Source organism: Salmo salar, chromosome ssa04, assembly GCF_905237065.1.
Source record: "Salmo salar chromosome ssa04, Ssal_v3.1, whole genome shotgun sequence".
NCBI classification, from domain to species: Eukaryota; Metazoa; Chordata; class Actinopteri; order Salmoniformes; family Salmonidae; genus Salmo; species Salmo salar.
Genome location: NC_059445.1, coordinates 46020055 through 46046163, shown reverse-complemented (window position 1 = coordinate 46046163; position 26109 = coordinate 46020055). Strand labels below are relative to the sequence as shown.

At 42.1% G+C, this 26109-nt stretch overlaps 1 protein-coding gene across 1 annotated transcript; it reads left to right on the top strand.

The window, feature by feature from the left end:
- LOC106603267 (ubiquitin carboxyl-terminal hydrolase 32) lies at window positions 1–25984 on the top strand. The gene is made up of 34 exons (XM_014196685.2): window positions 1–280; window positions 5293–5420; window positions 7005–7110; window positions 7387–7505; window positions 7856–8015; window positions 8128–8259; window positions 8350–8457; window positions 13266–13381; window positions 13521–13583; window positions 13678–13761; window positions 13861–13922; window positions 14021–14123; window positions 14232–14424; window positions 14576–14739; window positions 14853–14993; window positions 15101–15221; window positions 15871–16025; window positions 16177–16258; window positions 16345–16419; window positions 17584–17722; window positions 17897–18002; window positions 18160–18333; window positions 18497–18671; window positions 18936–19087; window positions 19192–19315; window positions 19623–19828; window positions 19940–20124; window positions 20222–20308; window positions 20400–20520; window positions 22556–22747; window positions 22953–23196; window positions 23298–23689; window positions 23817–23909; window positions 24050–25984. The coding sequence occupies exons 1-34, from the start codon at window positions 223–225 to the stop codon at window positions 24221–24223; spliced, it is 4734 nt and encodes a 1577-aa protein (XP_014052160.1). The 5' UTR covers window positions 1–222; the 3' UTR covers window positions 24224–25984.
- Window positions 25985–26109: the final 125 nt, after the last annotated feature.

The window sequence follows — 26109 nt, the reverse complement described above, 5'->3', positions numbered from 1 at the left end:
CAATAGTCACTGCCTGCTGCGGGGCTGCAGCTGGATACTATTGGCCTTGACAGATGATCACGTGACTTAGTCGAAGAGGCATCGGCAAAGCTTCGGTATACGCAAGGCTAGCTAGACATTATTAGATAGTTTTGACCGCAGTGTACAAGCTAGTTAAACGAACAAAGCAGTTGCTAGCTGCCTTTTATATTTGTAAGGCTGCTGCTATGAAATGAGGAAAACATGGGAGCCAAAGAGTCAAGGATAGGTTTCCTTTCGTATGATGAGGCTATCAACAGAGGTAAACATAATTGACAATTTGCTAACCTTGGCTAGCTAGCTGTCAACATTAGCGTTAGATTCATTAGCTAGCAGGCTAACTTAGCTTAGGCTAGCTCTGTTGGATGGGTAATACGTTGCTAACCTTACTAGCTAGCTAACGTTAGGGCAGGCAATTAACTAGCTAACGTTAGTGGACTAAGGTTTAATTCAAATGGGTAGCTAGTACTGCTAGCTCCAGGCTAGCATTAACGGTAATAAGACGCAGTACTGCGGTTAGCTAGTTTATATACTATTCTTTTTTTTTGTACCCTAAAAATGTACGTTACAGTACTGCCTTCGGGATCAGGATGGGTTGATGATGACATAGGTATTGGGGAGAGGCCAACGACCGGAAAATAAGGCCTAGAGCTACTAGTAGTTAGCAATCTACAGTAACTGTCAGTGCCCTGTCATCTAGAAGTGCATGAATGACACCACCAAGTAGCAGCTGCACTGAGAGGCTAACGCTAGCTGTTTGTTGACATTGTCAATTTTACCCGTTTTCTCTCCAATTTCGTGGTATCCAATTGGTAGTTAAAGTCTTGTCTCGTCGCTGCAACTCCAGTATGGACTCGGGAGAGGCGAAGGTCGAGAGCCGTGCGTCCCCAGAAACGCAACCAAACCGATGGTACTGGGCCAATTGGGTCTCCCGGTCGCGGCCGGCTACGACAGAGCCTGGACTCGAACCCAGAATCTCTAGTGGCACAGCTAGCACTGCGATACATGGTCAATTTAATAACGTTTTTTTGCATACGTTTACTGGCAAGAGTCATATTCAACTGGTGTTGGGCGTTAATTATTAAGTCTGTTATTCTGCGCTCTGGCACACTCGGACAAAAGTGCTTTTAAATCGGAATATTTGTATTTATTAGGGATCCCCGACTCTTCCTGGGGTCCAAGGCACTTACATATAAAACAGTACATCATATAACATAATTACACCACTACATATCTATAATACCACCATGCAACAATATTACAATGTACGTGTGTGTAGAGTGCATAGATAGCCAGAGTGAATTTATCAACAAACCCTGTGTCTTTATGGTGCTCTTAAGTTTTCAATTTATCATATTCATGGTATGGTATGTTATGATATTCAGGCCTAGCCTAAAGCTGGAACAGCAACTGTGCAATCAGGGACCTGTAAGGCCATCTTTTAAATGTTTTTATTTGTATTTAGTCAGTTAAGAAATAATTCTTATTTACAATGATGGCCTACCCCTGCCAAACCCTACCCCGGACGACACTGGGTCAATTGTGCGCCGCCCTATGGGACTCCCAATCAGTTGTGATACAACCCAGGATCAAACCAGGGTCTGTAGTGATGCCTCTAGCACTGAGATGCATGCCTTAGACCGAGGCGCCACTCTAGAGCCCTATCGGTAGTTAGAGCTGACAGAGCTAACTAGTAGTAGCTAAACTGACGATGATGGTGTATGTGTGTGTCTGACAGTATTGTATCGTTGACATTGTCTGTCTGGTGCTGTGCCAATGTTTAATTTTATCGTATTCATGATGATAAAAAAAAAAGTTTTAAGTAAGAATAGGCATTGGTCTGAAGATGAAAAAGAAAGGAAATTCACATGAGCACCACAATGTCTATTCCACCCATGTTTTCCAGCACACTGCTTTGACCTACTACAATAGCTATGTTGGTATTGTGCTTCAAATTACGTATGAGTAGGCAGGTTGCTTAGAATTCAAACCTTCTCAAACAGCCTAATTCGAACTCTTAGAGGAGGTGCTTCCACAATAATGTGATTTGTACTGCATACAAGGTAAAGTATTGGATTCTTCACACACCACAGTATGACATTATCCCGTTACGCTACTTTTTCATACTTTTAAAATTAAATGAATGCAAGCTTTGGTTTTATACTTACAATACCATCAGGCTTGATTGAGCTGTTTTTTCTTGTAGTAATGTGGTGCCAGCCTGTATTTCCTTAAACCTTTATTTTAGCAAAACATGTAATCATAATAACATCCTTTTTTTGGTCAGTAGTTGCCCATCATAACAGAAAGTGGTGGTGTGTTGGACACAGTAGCTCAGATAGATAGAGCCTGTCTGCATTCCTGATTTCTGTAACTGTTAGCTTACCTCGGCAATATTGAATTAAGCTCAGAATCACTTATGTTTCTTTCAAACATGGTTCTGTTTTATCAATTGCTGTGCTGATCAATGGAAAGTTCATTACCTCTGTCAAATAATATGTAGCTTCAAGTTATGTACTTCTTTTTGCAATAAATATGGTGAAGCATCAACAATACGCATTTATAGTAGGCCTACATCTAAAAATACATACAGACAAATTTATTTAGATTAACAAGGCAGTTAACCCACTGTTCCCCAGTAGGCTGTCATTGTAAATAGGAATTTGTTTTTAAATGACTTGCCTAGTTAAATAACAAAAAAATATATATACAGTACCAGTCAAAAGTCTGGACACCTACTCATTCCAGGGTTTTTCTTTATTTATACTATTTTCTACATTGTAGAATAATAGTGAAGACATCAAAATTCTGAAATAACACAGATTCTTCAAAGGAGACCCCCTTTGCCTTGATGACAGCGTTGCACACTCTTGGTATTCTCTCAACTAGCTTCATGCGGTAGTTTTCTAGAATGCATTTCAATTTACAGGTATACCTTGTTAAGTTAATTTTTGGAATTTCTTTCCTTCTTATTGTGTTAGAGTCAATCAGTGGTGTTGTGACAAGGTCGGGGTGGTATACAGAAGATAGCCCTATTTGGTGAAAGACCAAGTCCATATTATGGCAAGAACAGTACAAATAAGCAAAGAGAAAAAACTGTCCATCATTACTATAAGACATGAAGGTCAGTCAATCTGGAAAATTTCAAGGACTTTGAAGGTTTCTTCAAGTGCAGTCGCAAAAACCATCAAGCGCTATGATGAAACTGTCTCTCACCACAGGAAAGGAAGACCCAGAGTTACCTCTGCTGCAGAGCCTCAGAAATTGCAGCCCAAATAAATGCTCACAGAATTCAAATAACAGATACATGTCAACATGTAAACATCAACTGTTCAGGGGAGACTGTGTGACTCAGGCCTTCATGGTCGAATTGCTGCAAAGAAACCCACGATTAAAGGACACCAATAATAAGAAGAGACTTGCTTGGGCCAAGAAACACGTGCAATGGACATTAGACTGGTGGAAATATGTCCTTTGGTCTGATGAGTCCAAATTTGAGATTTTTGGTTCCAACCGCCGTGTCTTTGTGAGACGATGAGTAGGTGAAAGGATGATCTCCGCATGTGTGGTTCCCACCGTGAAGCATGGAGGAGGTGTGATGGTGTGGGTGTGCCTTCCTGGTGCCACTGTCTAACTTATTTAGAATTCAAGGCACACTTAACCAGCATGACTACCACAGCATTCTGCATCGATACGCCATCCCATCTGGTTTGCGCTTAGTGGGACTATGATTTGTTTTTCAACAGGACAATGACCCAACACACCTCCAGGCTGTGTAAGGGCTATTTGACCAAGAAGGAGAGCGATGGAGTGTTGCATCAGATGACCTGGCCTCCTCAATCACATGACCTCAACCCAATTGAGAGGGTTTGGGATGAGTTGGGCCCACAGAGTGAAGGAAAAGCAGCCAACAAGTGCTCAGCATATGTTGGAACTCCTTCAAGTGTTATTTCATAGTTTTGATGCCTTTACTATTATTTTACAATTTGGAAAATAGTACAAATAAAAACCCTTGAATGAGTACGTGTGTAAACCTTTGACTCGTACTGTGTGTATGTATATATTTTTTTACGGTTATGTTATTTTCATGACAGTCTTCGTCCATAACCATCGGTTATTAGTAATTTTGCCATTTCCTTTGGGTCGCAGAGATGCATCTTCCTACAATTATTGATAAGTTACTGTGCCTAAAATTAACACCTGCCAAATGCGAGTAGATTTTGGCATTGATGGGTCAGATGTCTATTTCACCAGCCACGTTGACGGGTGGTCAGGGCTTCACCTGCAGTCAATAAGTCAAGTATGAGCACATTTTATAGCTAAATTAATGCAGCAGTAGCTGTTTTCAAAGTGTTTGTCATTTTGTTTCGTAGCTGGTAGCAAATCTCACACAAATGCTAATCCTATGATATATATCCCACCTTGTGCAACGTGCAGCAACACTGCCTGGCTGGGGAGCTGTGCGCACTGATTGATGGGCTGAAGGTTCATTTTTAGAAGCGCTGTGCACATGCATAAAAGTGGGTCTAATTTACTCAAGTACTAAAGTGAGACTTTGTTAATGTGTTTCTTGGTTATTTACCTTTGTTTTGTTCACAAGAAAGATTGTTTTTCAATGTTTGCTTCAAGTGCTAGCGAAGACGCACCGGCTACTATTTTATTTAACCTTACTAGGCAAGTAAGTTATGAAATTGTTATTTACAGTGACGACCTACTCCTTGTTCAGTGGCAGAAAGGCAGATTTTTATCTTGTCAGCTTGGGGATGTGATCTAAAAACCTTTCGGTTACTGGCCGAAACGCTCTAACCACTAGGCTACCTGCCACCCCTAGTCAGATTGTTTATATAATAGGCACACTGTCACTGAGGGCTTGAGTGACCTGCCCTTGTTGCCATGGGAACCTCTCAAAAAATGAAATAAAATATATCAATATACCACATCACTTTTTACTAGTAATACATTTATTGTGTAAGAAACATTACAAAGCATGCTCATCTTTTTTTGGGTGGGGTTGTGTGTAATTATGTCCCCAAAAATATTTTGGCTGATGAAAAATCTGTTTGTTTTAGGCCCTGATTTTAGTTATGATGGTTGCTATTGTAATACAATTTAACAGCCATGGTGGTTGTGGGTTGGGGTAAAGGAGTTAAGCAGATAGCCTTTGCTTGTATTGGTGACCATGGTTTGATGCTCTGCCATAACCATAGTCCGTGTTTCATTTACAGAAAAGCGATAAAAATGTCTAAACACTTACGGTTTCTCTATCCCTCCCAGTCACTGATGTGGAGCTCCAGCGTCTGAAGGATGCCTTCCGCAGGACCAGTGGCCTGTCCTGTTATATGAGCCAGCAGTGCTTCCTCAGGGAGGTGCTGGGAGACGTCGTACCACCCAGGGTTGCTGAGGTGAGCCTATTTCAACCGATAGATGGCCCCAGTCTGATGGGAGGGATTGTAGCCTATTGTGCTCTTCCGATGTTAGTTCACATTAGCAGCAAACGGGCTTTACTCTTCCTAACAGCTTTTGGAATGTGGTCCTGCAAGTCAGAGCATGTGATGATTGGGATTCGCCCTTTTTCTTCATAATTTCACTTATGCTTGACAGTGAAATTATGTCGAGCATAACTTTTGCCCTCAGAACAGCTTCATTTCATCGGGGCATGGACTCTACAAGGTGTCAAGCGTTCCACAGGGATGCTGGCCCATGTTGACTCCAATGCTTCCCACAGGTGTCAAGTTGGCTGCATGTCCTTTGGGTGGTGGACCATTCTTGATACACATGGGAAACTGTTGACCAGGAAAACTCCAGCATCGTTGCAGTTCTTGAAACAAACCAGTGCACCTGGCACCTATTTACAGACCCCCTTCAAAGGCACTTAAATCAGGCTCTGAATGGCACACATACACAATCCATGTCTCAATTGTCTTAAGGCTTAAAAATCCTTTACCCTATATCCTCCCCTTCATCTGTACTTATTTAAGTGGATTTAATGTGACATCAATAAGGGATCATAGTTTTCACCTGGATTCACCTTGTCAGTCTGTTATGCAAAGAGCAGGTGTTCTTAATGTTTTGTACACTCAGTGTATGTCTAATCAGTAGTCAAATTTTGGTTACCCAAGTGACTAACAGGTTTTTTTTTTATGTAAATGGTATGTTATAGAAGGGTCCAGACACATTTTGTTGTTGCAATTTCCCTTGTTTTTGAGAAACTTACCCCAACCAGTAATTCAATTCCAAATTCTCGTTGTGCAGTATGGGGGCTCAAAAAACAAATGCTCCAAAGACACACAAATACATCCTTTTAAAAACTGAAACGCTCTCAGTATAGTGACACAGGTCTTTAGATGTTGTACACATGGAAATGGTCAATCCGAACTTTATCCGTATCATTTTATTCCATTTTGTGCACATCGAGCTGTTTCCCCTATCTAACATTATCCGTGTAGTCTACTGTTAGGATAGATGGCGAGGTATTGCTCTTGTCACAACAACATTGACTATAACGTTGCAGATAAAATTCTGAATGACTCTTTCACGTGTGCAACATCTAAAGACCTGCATCACTATACTGAGAGCTTTTTCGTTTCTAAAAGGACATATTTGGGTGTTTTTGGAGCCTTTGTTCATGTTTTTTTTCTGAACCCCTGTACTGCACAACAAGGATGAGGAAGTGAATCGCTGGTTGGAGTAAGTTTCTCAAACAAGGGAAGCTGCAAAAGAAGTGTCTGTACCCTTCTATAACATGCCATTTACATAAAATAATTGCATTTTGGTTGTGAAAAAACTACATTCTCCTTTTTAAAGCTCTAATTAATCTTCACCTTTTGCATTTGCAATGGAGAAAATGTTAAAAAGAAAATAGATTTCTACAACAGCGCTCACTCTCCAAAAAACAACAACCTGTCAAAGAAAGTAGGTCAGGACTGGGCATGAATGAGTTGACATGTTTACCTGAACTCAACCCAGCTCCCTTCCCCTGTCTCTAGGTGATATACAGCTCATTCGGCGGGACCCCTAAAGGCCTGCACTTCAACAACCTCATTGTTGGGCTGGTTCTCTTGACTAGAGGACGTGATGAGGAAAAAGCTAAATGTGAGTGTTGTAAGGCAGACTTATGAAACCACTACAGATGTTTGTGTTGACCATGTAATTTCAAGAATAATCATAGAATAATATAAATAATTTAATAGGATCTCTGTTAGAATAATATTTAAACTAAGTTTAAACAAATGGACCATCTTCACACTTTGTTTTTAGAGTGGAATGCAATTTATTTTCTTAAAAATATCTTCTGTGATTCATCCCTTTGTAAATATCACGTGACTGAGTTGCATAACAGGCTAAGCTTCTTTTGTGGCTCTCCTTCAGACATTTTCAGTCTGTTTGCCAGCGATTCGGGCAATCATGCAACGCGAGAGGACATGGAAGGCATGCTGCAGACCATGGATGGAGAGATCCCACTTTCTCTCAGGAAGTGTTTCTCAGAGGTCCGCTCGTATGCCTTAGTTGATTGAATATGTACTTTACTGTTTTAAACAACTTTTGACAGCCATGTTTTCACATATGACCTCCAGGGTGGGTGCAAATCTGTTATTACCATTCAGTGGCCCGTTACTTATTAGGCTACATTTTTGTTCTGTTACCAGGTCTATTTTTATCTGCAACATCTGTTCACTACAATAATGCCACATCCTAATCTATCCTCATGCCTTATCTAATTGTAAACTGCTGACAGGACTTAGCACCCCTAGGCTTTCTTACCTGTTTAACCAAGAGCACAGGGCTGCTAATGCTACTAAACACAGAAAGATAATTGCACCTTTTGTTATTTTCTCAGGGTGAGAAGGTAAATTATGAGAAATTTAAGAGCTGGCTCCTGCAGAACAAGGATGCTTTCACCTTCTCCCGCTGGCTCCTGTCCAGTGGAGTGTGTGTCACACTGACAGACGATAGTGACACACCCACCTTCTACCAGACCTTGGCTGGAGTAACACACTGTGAGTGACGCTCATCCTGATCCTTTGGGAGATATACTAAACAATAGCCTAGGCTAAGGGTCCGATATGATCACTAGTTTTGTCATGCCACTTATTGATTTTTCTCTTGCAGTAGAGGAATCGGATATCATTGACCTGGAGAAGAGATACTGGCTGCTGAAAGCTCAGTCTCGGACCGGCCGATTTGACCTGGAAACCTTTGTCCCGTTAGTTTCTCCCCCTATTCATGCATCCCTAAGTGAAGGTAAGAGCATACATAGGATTGATTTATTGGATACTTATTTTGAAGGCAGTCGTTACTACTTCCATCTTCAACGTTTCTCTTTGTGTCCAGGTTTGTTTCATGCCTTTGATGAAAACAGGGACAATCACATAGATTTCAAGGAAATCTCGTGTGGCCTATCTGCTTGCTGCAGAGGGCCTTTGGCAGAGAGACAGAAGTGTAAGTGGATACACAAGCATTAAGCTGTTTGTCATTTCTTCATTACGTTAGCTATGTTTCTATTAACTTGTCCAGTGTTTTTTTTTACAGTTAGAAAATAGATACGAGAATTGCCTGCTACAGTGCGTTTCTATTACACTATCTTGTGTCGATTCGAAACAGCTGGACGTAGTGACGTCACACCTAGGGCTGTTATGGTGATGTGACTTATGGGGACACCGGTAGTCACGTAATTAGGCTTCTCCAAGCTCTGATGCTGCCGATGGTCATTAGTAGCCTACTAAACTTGCTAACTGCCTGGTACTCAGCACTCTATTGTTCCTGTAATCACTCGCGCAAATGTAATCGAAAATCAAATCAATTTTATTTGTCACATACACATGGTTAGCAGATGTTAATGCGAGTGTAGCGAAATGCTTGTACTTCTAGTTCTGAACATGCAGTAATATCTAACAAGTAATCTAACCTAACAATTTCACAACAACTACCTTATACACACAAGTGTAAAGGAATGAATAAGAATATGTACATAAAAATATATGAATGAGTGATGGCCGAACGGCATAGGCAAGATGCAGTAGATGGTATAGAGTACAGTATATACATATGAGATGAGTAATGTAGGGTATGTAAACATTATATAAAGTGGCATTGTTTAAAGTGGCTAGTAATACATTTATTACATTATTAAAATGGCTACATTTGAGTCAGTATGTTGGCAGCAGCCACTCAATGTTAGTGATGGCTGTTTAATCAAACACTTCATGAGTGCCTATGAGCTCATGTTGGGCAACATTTCTATAGGCTATGCAATTGCGTGAGAAAACAGAGGATCCCATCATATTTCTATAGGCTAGACCTACTATATTTATTTCTCAACTATTAAGCACATTGCTTCGCTACAGCAGGAGTAGAGCCTACCTGCTGGCATGAAAATTAATATATGTAAAGACAACATTAAATTAAGAATAGTTTGATAGGCTAATATTGTCACCCATCACTTGTGATTGATGCCCAGCTTGTGCAAGAAACAGTGCATATCTTTTTTTTGCGACTTTTTCAAATCATAGTCCCACACCTCATGTATCCTAACCTATAGGCCTATATGTTTTGAGAAGGTTTGTATCACAGCTAAAGAGGCCAAATAACATCTTTAAAATGAACCACATTAATCTGCTTTATAACCGGTGTAGAGCCTAACTGGCATACAGTGCATTCGGAATGTATTCAGACCCTCTGACTTTTTCCACATTTTGTTATGTTACAGCCTTATTCTAAAATTGATTAAATTGTATTTTATCCTCACCAATCTACACACAATACCTCATAATGACAAAGCAAAAACTGTTTTTTAGAAAATATGACATTTACATAAGTATTCAGACCCTTTGCTCAGTACTTTGTTGAAACACATTTGGGAACGATTACAGCCTCTAGTCTTGGGTATGACGCCACATGCTTGGCACATATGCATTTGGGGAGTTTCTTCCTCTCAAGTTCTGTCAGTTTGGCTGGGGAGTGTCGCTGCACAGCTATATTCAGGTCTTTCCAGAGAGGTTCGATCGGATTCAAGTCCGGGCTCTGGCTGGGCCACTCAAGGACATTCAGAGACTTGTCCCAAAGCCACTCCTGCGTTGTCTTGGCTGTGTGCTTAGGGTTGTTGTCCTGTTAGAAGGTGAACCTTCTGAGGTCCTGAGCACTTTGGAGTAGGTTTTCATCAAAGATCTCTCTGTACTTTGCTCTGTTCATCTTCCCCTCGATCCTGACTAGTCTCCCAGTCCCTGCCGCTGAAAAACATCCCCACAGCATGATACTGGCACCACCATGCTTCACCGTAGGGATTGTGCCAGGTTTCCTCCAGACGTGACGCTTGGCATTAAGGCCAAAGAGTTCAATCTTGGTTTCATCAGACCAGAGAATCTTGTTTCTCATGGTCTGAGAGTCTTTAGGTGCCTTTTAGCAAACTCCAAGCAGGCTGTTATGTGCTTTTTACTGAGAAGTGGCTTCCGTCTGGCCACTGTACTATAAAGGTCTGATTGGTGGAGTGCTGCAGAGATGGTTGTCCATCTGGATGGTTCTCCCATCTCCACAGAGGAACTCTGGAGCTCTGTCAGAGTGACCATCAGGTTCTTGGTCCTGACCAAGGCCCTTCTCCCCCGATTGCTCAGTTTGGCTGAGCGGCCAGCTCTAGGCAGATGAGTCTTGGTTCTTCCGTTTAAGAATGATGGAGGCCACTGTGTTCTTGGGGACCTTCAATGCAGCAGAAATGTTTTGGTACCATTCTCCAGATCTGTGCCTTGACACAATCCTGTTTCGGAGCTCTACGGACGTCTCCTTCGACCTCATGGTATGTTTTTTTTTGCTTAGAAATGCACTGTCAACTGTGGGACCTTACCTAGACAGGTGTGTGACTTTCCAAATCATGTCCAATCAAGTGAATTTACCACAGGTGGACTCCAATCAAGTTGTAAAAACATCTCAAGGATAATCAATGAAAACAGGATGCACCTGAGCTCAATTTCAGGTCTCATAGCAAAGGGTCTGAACACTTATGTAAATTAGGTATTTATGTTTCTTTTTAATACATTTGCAACAATTTCTAAAAACCTGTTTTCGCTTTGTCATTATGGAGTATTGTGTGTAGATTGCTGAGGAAAAATAATATTGAATCAGTTTTAGAATAAGGCTGTAGCGTAACAAAATGTAGAAAAAGTCAAGGGGTCTGAATACTTTCCAAATGCTTGTGAGATTCAAGTTTGGGCAAGATAATTTTCACCATAAAAATGCCCTGTTATAATAAAGCATTACATGAATAATCGCATTTGCCATCACTTGTTTACATTCATGCTTATAGCCTACTGCGGGTGTGCGCATTGCTGTGCTTATGTGAAGGAATAGCCTAATAGTTGATCAACATTTTAAGCTAAACGGTCAGCCTCATTGTTTTTTGATACTAGTGGTTGTATTAATTTGGGGAGCTGTCGCATCCCACTACTGTCGCAGAGATATGTTTGGAATATTTATTTATTGCACAGAAGGACAAGTTGACCAATAGAATAGGTCAGCTTTTGTACTTTGGGGGATAGCAGATTGACATAGGCTTGTGCTTTTGCTATCCGTTAGGGCTACTCATATTATTGGCTGATGAAAAGTAGTGAACAGTTCTAACATCTTCAATATGCGACACAGTTGCGTCCCAGATGTGTCTGTCTTCATTCATTTGTAGCCTACTTCTTAGGTAAAATTCCTGTCAGAAGGACACAATCACGTGATGGCATTGGCTACATCTGAGAGAGCCATGTGACTGAGTGGTGCTTCAGAGCACGGCAGTCGGCAGAAGGGAATTATAATTAGCCTATTATACTCAGCCCAAGGGCACAATGGCTGTACAATGATTGGATTTTTTTAAGGGGCATGAAGGCCACACAAGGGGGATGCTGCCGGGACATTCGAGGCCTGGAGAGAATATTATCAAGTGCTTGTCAAATTGTGAATGAGAGACTGAAGTGTGTGCAGCGTAGAACTTTTTTCAAATCATCATTAGTCCCATCATGTAGCCTTACAATGTATTAAACATCAAAACATATAGCCCAACATTTGTATAATAACTAAAGTTGCATAAATAACTCTAAATTAAGCATATAGGAGGACCAGTTTCTTTAACTGCTCAACACAGAATAGCCACATGCACTTCCTATGAAATATCCTTTATTTTATTAAGCTATGTTCAATTGTATTCTTCATACTGTCAAATATATATATATTTTAATTATGCCATGGAATTCTAAGCAAATATTGCCTGCTAAATGAACTAGTGTTGCCTACAGCCATATGGCATAGTTTTATCAAGGCCTAACATAAGGACAACGCAAAGTATATGCTATTCTGTTCTTCTGAAATAGACTATGATGGTGGAGGCTATATTAAATGGATTTATTAGACTTTTTAAAATGTAGATGTGACAAAGGTCCGCATCAGTGTCTTGTTGGTTATGCTTAGAAGTCAGGACATGCTAAACGTGTTTATGCTAATTAATTGTCAATTACCGTGAGACCGGCAGTTATTTGCTTGACAATCACCAGCTGACAAAATTTAATGACTGCCACAGCCCTAGTCACACCTAAAATAAAAACTTTGTTTCTCAAAAAACTACAGTATTGAATAAAAATTAAGTGTTTCCATTACCCATTTAGGCAAATTGCGCATTAATAAATTGTTGACTGCCTGCCTGTATACCCTCCCACCTGTCTGTATGTCTCAGGTAGCCTGCGAAAGCCAGCATGGATAGAATGCGCTAATTGATGAGTATTTGCCATATTGTAATAATTCCCACGTGACAACATATAGCCACGGTCCGTAACATGGTGACACTTGCATTCCTGTAGATCTGAAATAATTCAGCCAACAAGAAAAGCAAGGCGAAGGAATTCAGGCATTATTGAAAGTCAGGACAATCCTTGTCCTGCAATGAAACATAATTTTTATAGATGTTGCAAGCAGTAGGCATTAGAATTAATTGTGGAGCGGCGTTTTATAGTTGTGTGATTTAAATTATGTGTCCCGCATACCTTAAATTATTCAGCAATCGTAATTTATTCTAAAAACACAGTTTTCATCATTTGTCGCAAATAAAGTTTGACAAAATCGAACTTCTAAAAATGTTGAAATTTCTCATATCGGTCAGTTCCATTACATATGGCGTAAGGATTTTGTTTACGACATTGCTTTTGTCGAATAAACCTGGGTTAATGGAAACCTGCCTATTGACAGTTTCAATGTGGGACTTTCGCCTTGTTTCTTCTCCCCAGTCTGTTTCAAAGTGTTTGATGTTGACCACGATGGGCTTCTGTCTCGGGAGGAAATCACAGAAATGGTTGGGGCATTACTGGAGGTGTGGAAAGACAATCGCACAGACCCTCTACCTGTAAGTAACATTTGGCCATACTGGACATATGATGGACATAATGTAGAAAATGATAACTGTTGTAGTGTTTGTAGTTTGTTTGTTTTAACCTGTCCCATAACTACTGAGTTCTTACCTTACACTGCCTCTGTCCCCTTAGGAAACGCACAGTAATGTCCATGCCATTGTGGAAGACATCCTGAAGGAGCATGACACCACTAAGGTATTACCTTACTGCCTGCATTGCTTTGAATTCTTACATATTTCTTCAATTTTGTCAGAAGATGTTGAAACTGGAATTTTGTTTTGTTTTTAAGAAAGGGCATTTGACCCTGGAGGATTACCAAATATGGAGTGTGATGAGTGCACTTGCCAATGAGTTCCTCAACCTGTTGTTTCAGGTAAGAGCCAGCCATTGTGTTTCTACTTTGGTCATTATTATGTGCTGTGTGTGCATTTCTGCTGGATCACCAGTCTTCTGCTCTCCTGTTGGTCCCTAGGTGTGCCATATTGTCCTGGGGCTGCGGCCTGCCTCGTGTGAAGAGGAGGGAAAGATAATCAGGTGTGTGTGTCACCATGTCATTGTCCTCTCCTGCTGTCATACACATGCCCCTCATCAATCAATCTACCACTCACAAACTCATTGACTTGTGTCTGCAGGGGCTGGTTGGAGAGAGAGAGCAGACACGGCCTCCAGCCAGGAGACTACTGGTTCCTCATAGCAGTGCCGTGGTGGCAGCAGTGGAGGGACTATGTCAAATATGTAAGCAAGGCTTTTTCGCTGCTTGACACCATGATCATCTGTTTCTCATAATGTGCCCACTCTACAGTATAATTTCTTTGCTGTTGTGGTTGTTGGCGCCTCGTCCAGGACAACACGCATATCGTGGTGGAACAGCCGTCAGTGTTTGGCACTGGGAGGAGTGGTGTAGGGGCCCAGACGCAGGCCAGGGCAGAGCAGGGCCCAGAGGGGGAGAGCATGGCCAGCTCCCACAGCTCCCCAGAGGAGAAGTTCTCAGACAACATCTCCAGTGCATCAGAGGCCTCTGAGACAACCAGTGGCAGTGAGTGGCTAAGAATTCTCAGCATTGCATTTAGCAAAACAGTTGGATACTAGTATAGCTTAAGGAAATATTCCATTTAGTTAACTATTGCATACCTGAGAGTGAGTCTTCCATTGAATGTCACTGAAAACAATTAATTTGCTCTCTTTAGGTCTTCTACCCCTGGGCTCGACTCCTACGGATATTTGCTTTGCCCGGCAGCATGAGACCCCAGATGCAGACAACCAGTGCTTCCTGGGAGCTGATGTGAACATGGCGGTTCTAAGACCTGGGGCCATCGACAACCAGCCCCTGGTCATGTCGGAGCCCTTAAAGGTATGGTAGACACCACCACCACCAACAACACTGGAAGTATGTTCTTATTCCTCAAACTGACATTGCCATATTGTTTCAGTTTTAAACCTGTCCCTCTTGAACTGTTCACCCAGGCTCCCACATTGACCATGGAGGGGGGCCTACTGAGGCGCTCCCCATCCCTGATTCTAAGCAGGGACTTTGAGGTTGTGCCAGAGCCGGTGTGGAGGGCACTCTACCATTGGTACGGAGCCAACCTGAGTCTCCCCAGGCCGGTATGTACAGTTTAACTTGTGGATTTTCCATTTACTGTTATTAATCCTGATATTGTGTTAACCTCACATTCCTGTCCCCTCTCCTCTTCTCCTGTGGGCATTCCCAGGTGATCAGAAACACCAAGACAGACTGTGCTGAGTTAGAGCTGTTCCCCCGACACCTGCTCTTCCTGAGGCAGCAGCAGCCCCCCGCCCGCACCCCCCAGAACAACGTCTGGGTCAATATGGGTAAGAGCTCCCTGCATGTGTCTCCAGCACCTCTCCAAAGGAGGGACAAGAGTAGCACAACGGCCTAGTGACTTTCTGCTCCAAGAGTGTGGCAGGGTCAGTGCCACACTGTGTCTATTTTTACATACATGTTGTAATCTGATTATCTGACAGTCAGACTGTTTGTCTGAAGCGTGTCTGATTAGATCATACTCTACATTCAACTCATTTCAAAAAGTTGTACTATTTTTGCATTTCTTTAATTCTAGAATAGTTTGTCCTATTGAATAATAGTTCCCGCGTGTGCAGCTTGTGAGATCAGCTCTCTATTCTCTCTCCACACAACCAATACATCTTTTTTTTTGTGTGTCCTTTACGTAGACGTCACAAGACTGGTGGCAGCACCGGGTCACATTAATCTCAGTCATGTGAGATCACTTCTGTGTGGGGAAGTGGGTGCTCACTATGCATACACCCTTTTTTTCTGTGACACTCAGGGCAATATCCTAAGATGTGCACAATCCACTGACGTCATTCATGATCTCAAGTTGGGCCTCAATGAATGGCAGAGCCTTTGGCCACAGCAAAATATTCTGGAAATGAGCTACCACAAGCGTTTAGTTTTCCATCTATGAACAGTAATCAATGGTGTCTCCCGGTCCATCCCCAGGTAATGTCCCCTCTCCTAGTGCCCCCTTAAAACGTGTGCTGGTCTACACGGGCTGTTTTAGTAGGGTGGGCACCATCAAAGACATCCATGAGTACCTGGCCCAGAGACTCCGCATCAAGGAGGAAGACATGCGCCTGTGGCTCTTTAACAATGAGGTGGGGACACAGAAGGTTGACCCATCATCAACATACACTACACACGCACAGTGAACACTCAAGCTCCGATACACACACAAATGCACTCCACATTTTATTCATATTTTTACAGTTCAATCTCCGATATCTTTCAAAACAATGTATTCCACAGAATTATCTGACCCTTCTTGATGATGAAGACCATTCCCTGGAGGGGTTGAAGATCCCAGATGAGCAGTACATGGTTATAGAAGGTATGTATCATAATGAATCTCTGTGTTAAATGGATTCATCATGTATTGTCAGGATGAGTAGATGAAGATTTCTTTGTGTTCATTAGTAAGGAGCAAGGACATGAGCTGGCCTGAGGAGATGTCCTTCATCGCTAACAACAACAGGATGAACAGACACAATGGTAAGACCATTACTGCATACAGCTACACCAATTGTACTATTATTGTGTAATCGTTATTGGGTCAGTCCACCTCAAAAAGCACAAGAAAGAGGATTTTGACCCCCACCATCTCAATTTCTATAGTTGGAAAAGGATAAGATTAGCATTCCTGAAACATTATTTTGTTGAAATATAATTTGATCTCTGAGAAATTAAGCTAATTGATTGCACCCAAATTGGCCATTTTTAATTTATAGTATTCATATACCGAACATCTGATTTTGGACCATAATTCTTCCTAACAATGAGTAAGACATGAGGAATTCAATACAATGATCAACAGCCACCTACAAGCAACATAGGGATAGCCCTCAGAGAACTTCCATTTGTTGGACTATTCAAAGAGAATTGGGTTGAAGCATTTGGTTGCTACGAGAAGGACAAACTGAATTGCTTTCACTGGCTTAATGATTTATTTTCACCATGAGCAAAAGCTATTGATTTTCTACCCAAAATTGCAAAGAACATTTTGTGATCCATTTAATAAACACAAGACACCAGAAAATGTGTTGTTGGGTACTATATTAATTGAATATATTATGTATATCCTATACATTTAAAATGGCCAATTTAGGTGCAATCAATTTCTCAGAGATGAAATTATATGTTAACAAAAATAATGTTGCAGGAATGCTAATCTTAGCTCCCGAGTGTTGCAGCGGTCTTAGGCACTGCATCTCAGTGCTAGAGGCGTCACTACAGACCTTGGTTCGATTCCAGGCTGTATCACAACCGGCCGTGATTGGGAGTCCCATAGGGCGGCGCACAATTGGCCCAGCGTCGTCCGGGTTTGGCCGGGGTACGCCGTCATTGTAAATAACAATTTGTTCTTAACTGACTTGCCTAGTTAAATGAAAATACAAATAAAAATCTGTTTCTAACTTTAGAAACAATTTCAGAATAGTCTGTGATGGTGGGTGTCATGGCTTGCTGAATTGACATGGAATGAATCTATTAAGAATTTAACACAAACTGAGCTGATAAGTACTTTGATATATTATAGATAAGCCTGTCAGACAATACTCGTTTTGCTTTCACTCAACATTAAAGGGGTCGTACTGACTGTTGTAGAAGCTTTTGATGGTTAAATAGCCTCTTCAGACTGTTGCCTCCTCCTGTTCACAGTCCCTACTGAGAAAGGTGCGACTGGACTGAGCAACCTTGGCAACACGTGCTTCATGAACTCCAGTATCCAGTGTGTGAGCAACACTAAGCCTCTCACAGACTACTTCACCTCAGGAAACCACCTCTATGAGCTCAACAGGTATGTGTGCATTATCTTAGATTTACACGAATGCATTCTTATTATAAAATTATGTATTTTTATTATACATGCTTATCATATACTTTGGGCAAAATGTTGGTTAAATAAACTCACAGCAAGCAGAGATGAGTGTGAAAGTTAATTTTTTATTTTTACTGTTTCTCTTCATAACAGGACCAATCCCATTGGGATGCGCGGTCACATGGCCAAATGCTATGGCGATCTGGTACAGGAGTTGTGGAGCGGAACACAAAAGAACTTGGCCCCTCTGAAACTCAGAGTACGTCCACAAACAAGGCTTCAACTGACCCCCCCCCCCCCCCCAATAACACTAGAGTTTACCAACCTAAAAAGTACAGTCTTTAAACCTAAAAAAAACAGTCAAATGGTTGTCTTTTTCCCTTCTGTTCTTGTCTCTCCCCTGTCTCTTCCGTCAGTGGACGATAGCGAAGTACGCCCCGCGCTTCAATGGCTTCCAGCAGCAGGACTCCCAGGAGCTGCTGGCATTCCTGCTGGACGGCCTTCACGAGGACCTGAACCGCGTTCACGAGAAACCCTATGTAGAGCTGAAGGACAGCGACGGGCGGCCAGACTGGGAGGTGGCTTCTGAGGTCAGAGTTCATAGACACTTTTCTTATTTTCATAGTGGAGCAATGGGTGAATTACCTTGTGTAACTGTAGAGTGTAAATTTGTGGGTGTAATATTAGCTTTCTGTGCCATCTTGAACTGCTAGAAGTTGTCTGGTGTGAGGATGTGGTGTTGTGTTCCCCCAGGCGTGGGAGAATCACTTGAGGAGGAACCGCTCCATCGTGGTGGATCTGTTCCATGGCCAGCTCAGGTCACAGGTCAAGTGCAAGACCTGTGGCCATGTCAGTGCACGCTTCGACCCCTTCAACTTCCTCTCTCTCCCCCTACCCATGGATAACTCCATGCACTTAGAGATCATAGGTGAGCCTTATAATGCAGTGTATACATGACTACAGTTCAACATCCAGAAAATATTTCCCGAAACATCATAGATTACCATCATATTGGAGATATTTGTCTCAGCAAGTCTGTCGCCTGTCCACCCTTTCCTGTGCAAGCCTCAGAGCTTTACAATAACAGTGTGGTTTTGAATAGAAAGCTCCTTTTGTTCCTGTTTTCTTGTGAGAGAAAGTATATTGGATCCCATGCCTCTGCAACACTTTTCTCTTTGTTTCCTCTGTCTAGTCATTAAGCTGGATGGGTCATGCCCAGTGCGGTATGGGCTCCGGCTCAATGCGGATGAGAAGTACACAGGCCTGAAGAGACTCCTGAGTGAACTCTGCTGCCTTAACCCTGAGCAGATCCTCCTGGCTGAAGTCCATGCCTCTAACATCAAGGTAGAGCCATCACCAGCCATCATCTGTCCTCATCACTGTCCATCCAACCATCACTCTGTTCATATGCACATAGACTAGTGAATGTCTGTCTACCCAATTTTTAGAATTTTCCACTGGACAACCAGAAAGTGCGTCGGGCGGTGAGCGGCTTTCTATGTGCGTTTGAGATCCCGGTGTCAGGCGTATCCACGTCTGTGGTGTCCTCCCCCACGCAAACAGATGGTGATGGTATACCGATTTGGTTCTTCTGTTTATCAGTGGTTTCTTCTCTTTTCAAAGACACTTTTTCGAAAAGTTATTCAATCATAGCCTTTGTTATATAAGGCTCTTTTTAAAAGCAATCATTGAGAAGTGATGAAAGGGATTTAGAATGCAAAGTAGCAACCAAGAACGTTTTAGAATTTCAAGAAATGCAAAGGTTTTAGATAACAGATGGAAAGGTAGATACTTTGACACTGAACAATAAAACAAAGCTAAATGACCATCACAGTAGCTGTCAACTTTTCAAGCTGTTTGTTCTTCATGTCATCTCCAGAAGCTCCAGCGCTAGCGAATGGGAATGCTGCCAAGGTAACTGAGAGTAACTCTCTGAAACTAGGAATGATCCCCAAGGGCATGCCCAGCACTGTAGTGCCCTGTGTCACAGAGGGCAGCCTTGCCAATGGTCTCCCCAACGGCCATGTGATGCCCCCTCTGGACAGCCCCTTCGCTGGGTACATCATCGCCATCCATAGGAAGATGGTGAGAACTGCAGGATGGGCTAAAGATGGAGACAAGATTATCAGTGCATCAAGATTAGTCAAAGTCTATATAATGCTCACTTCTAAACTGTTGTTTTTGTTTGTTTTGTAGATGCGGGCAGAGTTATACTTCCTGTCCAGTCAGAAAAACCGACCCAGTCTGTTTGGGATGCCGTTGATCGTGCCGTGTACAGTCCACACCAGGACCAGGGACCTGTATGACGCTGTTTGGACCCAGGTGTCCCGCTTGGCCAGTCCCTTACCCCCTCAGGAGGCCAGCAACCACGCCCAGGACTGGTCAGTCTCTCCAGACCCAGGTGGCTTTGCAATGCAGTTTTATCTTAATGGCACAGGTGTGTGATGCTGTGTGTTTTTGTTTGTTGTGAACACACAGTGATGACAGCATGGGCTACCAGTATCCCTTCACCCTACGCGTGGTGCAGAGAGATGGCAACTCCTGCGCCTGGTGTCCGTGGTACAGGTAATTGTCTGCCCTCACAGTACAACATATCACAATATGGTTGAAGATGGAGAAGGTGTTAATTGATACCCTCTGTTGGTGTCCCCCACAGGTTCTGCAGAGGCTGCACAGTGGAGTGTAACGATGACAGGGCTGCTGTGGGGAATGCCTTCATGGCTGTGGACTGGGACCCCACTGCTCTACACCTCCGTTACCAGACCTCTCAGGAGAGGGTAAGAGAGACATGAGGCTGGGGATAAACACAGCAGTGGGACCCTAGAGGTCATATCAATATATATATTCTAGGGATGTAATGATTTTCTTTTTTTATGTTTACCTTTATTTAACTAGGCAAGTCAGTTAAGGACAAATTCTTATTTTCAATGACGGCCTAGGGGCAGAATGACAGATTTTTACCTTGTCAGCTCGGGGATTTGATCTTGCAACCTTCCGGTTACTAGTCCAACGCTCTAACCACTAGGCTACCTGATTCACCAATATGCGTCGGTCCCCAGTCCAAATGTTTAAGATATGAGTGCATCGGTCCGCAGGACCATAAACTGATCCAATGTAGCATGCATCGGTCAGAAAATCTATTCAAATGTTACGAATCACAGGTCAAATAACATTTTCTTTTTCTTACCTTCTGAAAATACCCAATCTTTTGTGACAACTGATGCGTCCTCTCTCCTTCAGTATTGAACTAAGCATGTAACTGTGTTAAGTCATTGATCTACAAGTCATTTTGCATGCAGAACAACCCCAGGCAATAACTGTAGGCTAGTCAAAATGCGCACTGTGCCCAGCTTCACTCGTAGACCAACAAGAGGAAGACCTATTCCTGATCTGGCACATCTGCGTGTCACCTTCAGCATTTATATGTTTGTAAAATGGCTTGTGCAATATTAGGCTTTATTAGTTGAGCGACAACCAATGTAATTTGCTAGGTTATTCTTATCAAATGCGCTGTTGAAAATTGTTTTTCCCGGAGTAAAAGTAGCCTAAGCTACTGCCAGGGAGACTATGCTCATCTGGCTATAGGAAGGCTACATGCTGATCGGGACTTACATTAGATTTTATTTCAGTTGTTCAGGTTCACCATCAGCAGTAGTTTTGCTTGAAGCAATCAGTATGTATTGGGAGTCCCATAGGGTGGCGCACAATTGGCCCAGGTTTGGCCGGGGTAGGCCGTCATTGTAAATAACAATTTGTTCTTAACTGGCTTGCCTAGTTAAATAAAGGTTGAATAAAAATAAATGTATTGTCATTTTTAGATATTCAGGGTAAAGTTGATAATTTCATAACGAGGACAGCAATCACTTTTGCTACCCGCATGGTCGAAGCGGGAGAAGAGAAGTTCACTCCGAGTCTGTCAACTTCCAAACAGTCTAAACCATTCGATTATGAGATAGAGGTGAAATCCAAAGTTGTACTATATATTAATTGGTTATGTCATAGAAAATGTAAGATAAATATTGATACATTACTAGCTCTATAACACTTTTATTCTGCAAAAATGACCTTAATTAGTGGTTGATGCTGATTTCAGATCATAAGTGGGGGGGAACAATAAGCATTGCTCCCCGTAACTGATAGTGGGGTAGCAGATGCCCAGTTTCCCTTACGGCTCAGGTCAGGTGCCTATATACACCATAGACCAGCTGTATTCAAACTTTTTCAGCGGGGAACACATTCTTTTCTGGCACAACCTTAAAATCTGTATAATTGTTTTTATTTTCACAACAACAAATAACCTTCAGTTCATTTTAAGAGAACCAATACATACATTTACTATAAAATTACATTTTTCAAATGATCTTTCTCACTAACGTTTGTATATTGTCCCATAAAATAACCTGTACTTTTAATTTTTGTCCCTCCCCCCACCCCCAAATTTTTTTTTTAATTTGCCGACCCAATGGCAATTCCACCGATCGCAACCCCAACATTAAATACCATTGCCATAGACACATACATTTATATATATACACACACAGAGACACACACACAGAGACAGACAGACGTCAGCTCAGAGAGGCCCATCAGCAGCAGATTTTAATGAATGTGAATGTGTTTATGCAACAAATGTTAGTGTATCGCATCGATTCGTTGCTCTAATCAAACCGAATTGTTTCAAACTAAAATGCATCGTTTCTGTATTGGGAGCCCATGCATCGAACCGTCCTGAAAAGGAAAGATGCACATGCCTAATTTATTCCGTATCTAATGGAAAAACGACATAGACTAAGTAATGTGTGTGTCCTGTAGATCGTGGAGGAGCACCCCAGTGTGGAACAGAGTCGCAGGGCCCAGGCAGAGCCCATCAGTCTGGACAGCTGTCTGCAGGCCTTTACCAGTGAGGAAGAGCTGGGAGAGGATGAGCTCTACTACTGCTCCAAGTGCAAGACCCACCGCCTGGCCACCAAGAAACTTGACCTGTGGAGGCTGCCGCCCATCCTGGTCAGATATACAGCTCATTCCATCTGCATTAACTCCCCAGTCCTCTCCCTATTCATCTTAGTGTCTATTGGCAACAGTTGAAACCTATGCAAAGAGAAAGAAAGAAACCCCCAATCCAACAGTTTGAATGCCATGTCTGAATTACAAGACTGCACAGGACATCACCCACTCTAAAACGCTTATATTCTGTCCATTTGAATTACAGATTATTCATTTAAAACGTTTCCAGTTTATGAATGGGCGGTGGATCAAATCACAGAAGATTGTAAGGTTTCCCAGGGAGACATTTGATCCCAGTGCTTTCCTGACCCCGAGAGATGCAGACCAAAGCCAACAGAGCTGGAGGGACGGGCTAGGGGAGGAGCTACACGACACAGAGGGAGGAGTACCAAAATCTGGGGGTGGAGACACTGTCTGTAACCCCACCCTGACTCTCAACAATGGGAAAGGTTTGTAAAGAGTCTTGACTGGGGTTTCAGATGTAGCTGTCACATCCCACTTATTCCTTTAGAGGCTGGTGTTCATCTATGAATGTATGTTCTATTTTCAGAGTCTCTGTGCTCAGGGAGGATGGCCAGCACTCCCCTCAGCAGAGATGTCAGCCCCAACTGCAGCCCACAGAGTGAGGGCAGGAGGCAGGGCCGTGGACGGGTGTTGCCCCTGGAAAGCAGGTACCAGCTATCCCTCAGTAAAGAGAGTCTGGACAGTGGCAGGGAGAGCCCCATGGAGCTCGAGGCCAGCGGGGTGGGGATGGGGAGCAGGGGAGAGGGCCTCAGCGACTCTACCTCTGGAGAGGACACGGCCAGGGACTGTGACAACACAACGTCTGTGTCTGAGCTGGAGAGCAATGGCTACACCGAGGACAGCATAGATCTGGAGGCCTCCCAGGACCAAAGAGACAAAATCTGCTTGGACCCAATGTACAACTTGTATGCAATTTCAGTAAGTATTAAATATTAGTTTTTCTCTGTAAGGATATTGCTTTTATAACCTGAAGACACAGGAGTGCAAAGTGACTATCTACCACCTGAAATATCCTCTTAACCACCAATCACTTTTGTGTCTGCAGTGCCATTCAGGGATCCTCGGAGGAGGCCACTATGTGACATATGCCAAAAACCCAAATGAAAAGTGGTACTGTTACAACGACAGTAGCTGTAAAGTAAGTGAAGTCATGAGTTTGAAATGCTGTTTTTGGAATACAATCTCTGGAATGTGATGCATTGTCCATTTGTCATCTATAACTCAGTTATTTGAAGTTCACAAGTATAAACCAAGCCGCCCTGTGTTTTCTGTGTTCAGGAGTTGCGGTCAGAGGAGATTGATGCAGACTCTGCCTATATCCTGTTCTACGAGCAGCAGGGAGTGGATTATTCTCTGTTCATGCCCAAAACTGACGGCAAAAAGATGGCAGACACAACTAGCATGGACGAGGACTTTGAGTCTGATTATAAGAAGTACTGTGTTCTTCAGTAATGAACTGTTGATGTGTCAATGTGCTGCTGGTCCATCGACATGCTTGTGCTAGAAAACCACCTTACTATTTGAATCTGAAATCTCTCAGGTTGAGATGAGCTGAACCTTAGAAATCATCCCTGGTGGTTAGAAGTGGACCACAAACCATTTTTACACCACCTCTTCTTAGTGGATAGACATTTTTTTTCAAGCAATGGTACTCAAGTTATTTCGCGCTAGCGATGTCAAACAAAATGGAGGGCTGTGTATTGGTTTGTTTCAGCATCAACACCTTGTCGGAGGGTGACCATGCTTAGGCCCATGGTGCTGGTCCTAGGCCAGATGTGACAAGTGTGTGTGTGTGTGTTTGTTTGTAAACCAATGCCAGTGGCAATATGTGTAGACACTAGACACATTTGATTGGTATTCTCTGTAGTTAAAGATGTTATAATACAATTGATCTAGTGAAATGTAACTGAAACACCCCCCCCCCCTCATTGAAATCTACAAAAAATTATTGCAGTAGAAGCAAGTGTTCACTACCTCATCAAACCCTGCTTTGGACAGTAGTCAAATCCATAGTCACAATTCTAAAATGTCTCTTTAGAAAATACCCTTTTTTGTTGTCCTCAAATGTAAAGGAGTCAGATTCCAGACCGATAGGCCTGGATTAAATTCAGTGTTGCTGAACTACATTCATGTATTTGCATTGCAATGTATCTCTGTCTTTGGTGTTCATTATGCCAGGTCTGCTAAGAACAAAGCCTCAGACCCCTTACCTATCTGAGACAATCTTCCTGTAGCGTCTGCTTGTCCCATTCTGTGTGCAGGTCCATTCCAACAACATATCAGTCTGTGCCATTACAACATTGTGATGTTATCACATCAACAGTTGACTTTCATTATAGTAACTACCAGTAGGCCATGTCATGCTTTATTATTGTGCCCAATTTAACACAATTCTTTATGCAAGTAATGAGATCACAACTTCAAAGAGCATAAGTTGTGGATAATGTTGTATCTTTCTGAATGCCATAGGTATGATGTATTTGATTTAGGCAGAGGGACATTTCTTACAGTTTTGAGTGGTTGCACCTTACCGTTATGCGACAAGTGAATAGGTAGCTTTTCCCCTAGGCGCTTCGGAAAACATGTATTTATTGTAGCTATGTTGACATGCACTATGTGAAACATTGTCACAAGGAGTTCAATGAATCTAATCATATGAAGACACAAAAATCTAACTGTTTAGGCCCTGAGCTATATCTGTTACAATCCACAGCTCTCATTTCTGCTCTGTCTTTAAAGGCTTGTTGAGGTGTATGCTTTTATTTGGTTAATCAATTACTGATTATAACATCTGCACAGAAACCCACCCACTCTACCTGATGTATGATGGTAGTACGGTAAGCATTCTGATGTCTTTCATTTTTTTACATTTTTAACCTTAGCTAACTGCTGCGGTGGTCATTTTCAGTATTGTCCCTCTGAAAACCTTGATACAGTGATTACTACTGAATGTTTTTTATTTGTCTATTTAGTTGTAATGTTTTCTTTTGATTTATTATTAATTTAATGTACTTTTCTAAAATGTTTAGTCTAAATTTACTTTGCACTGACCCTTGTTGAAAAATGAACATGTACTGTACATAAATACTTTTGGAAAAAGGATGTATTGGAATATGAACTGTAAAGATCTGTCTTGTATATGGAGTGACTAGTTTATCTAACTATTAAAGCAGGCAGCCAATAAAATACACAGCTTTTGTGTCCCTTTTCATGTACAGTCTTATTAGGATGGTTAACATGAGCAATTGGATGGAATGTACATTTTTATATTGGTCATAACTTAATAACAATGTCCAGCAGCCTAGGTAAAGCTAGACAAAATATTCTCTGGGCCACAT

Excerpts from the sequence above, each read along its gene's own strand:
- LOC106603267 (XM_014196685.2), top strand. The coding sequence starts at position 223 with ATGGGAGCCAAAGAGTCAAGGATAGGTTTCCTTTCGTATGATGAGGCT. Across the intron at positions 14,425-14,575 it reads CTCTGAGACAACCAGTGGCA|GTCTTCTACCCCTGGGCTCG; the intron begins GTGAGTGGCTAA and ends TGCTCTCTTTAG. Across the intron at positions 20,125-20,221 it reads AGCAACCACGCCCAGGACTG|TGATGACAGCATGGGCTACC; the intron begins GTCAGTCTCTCC and ends GTGAACACACAG.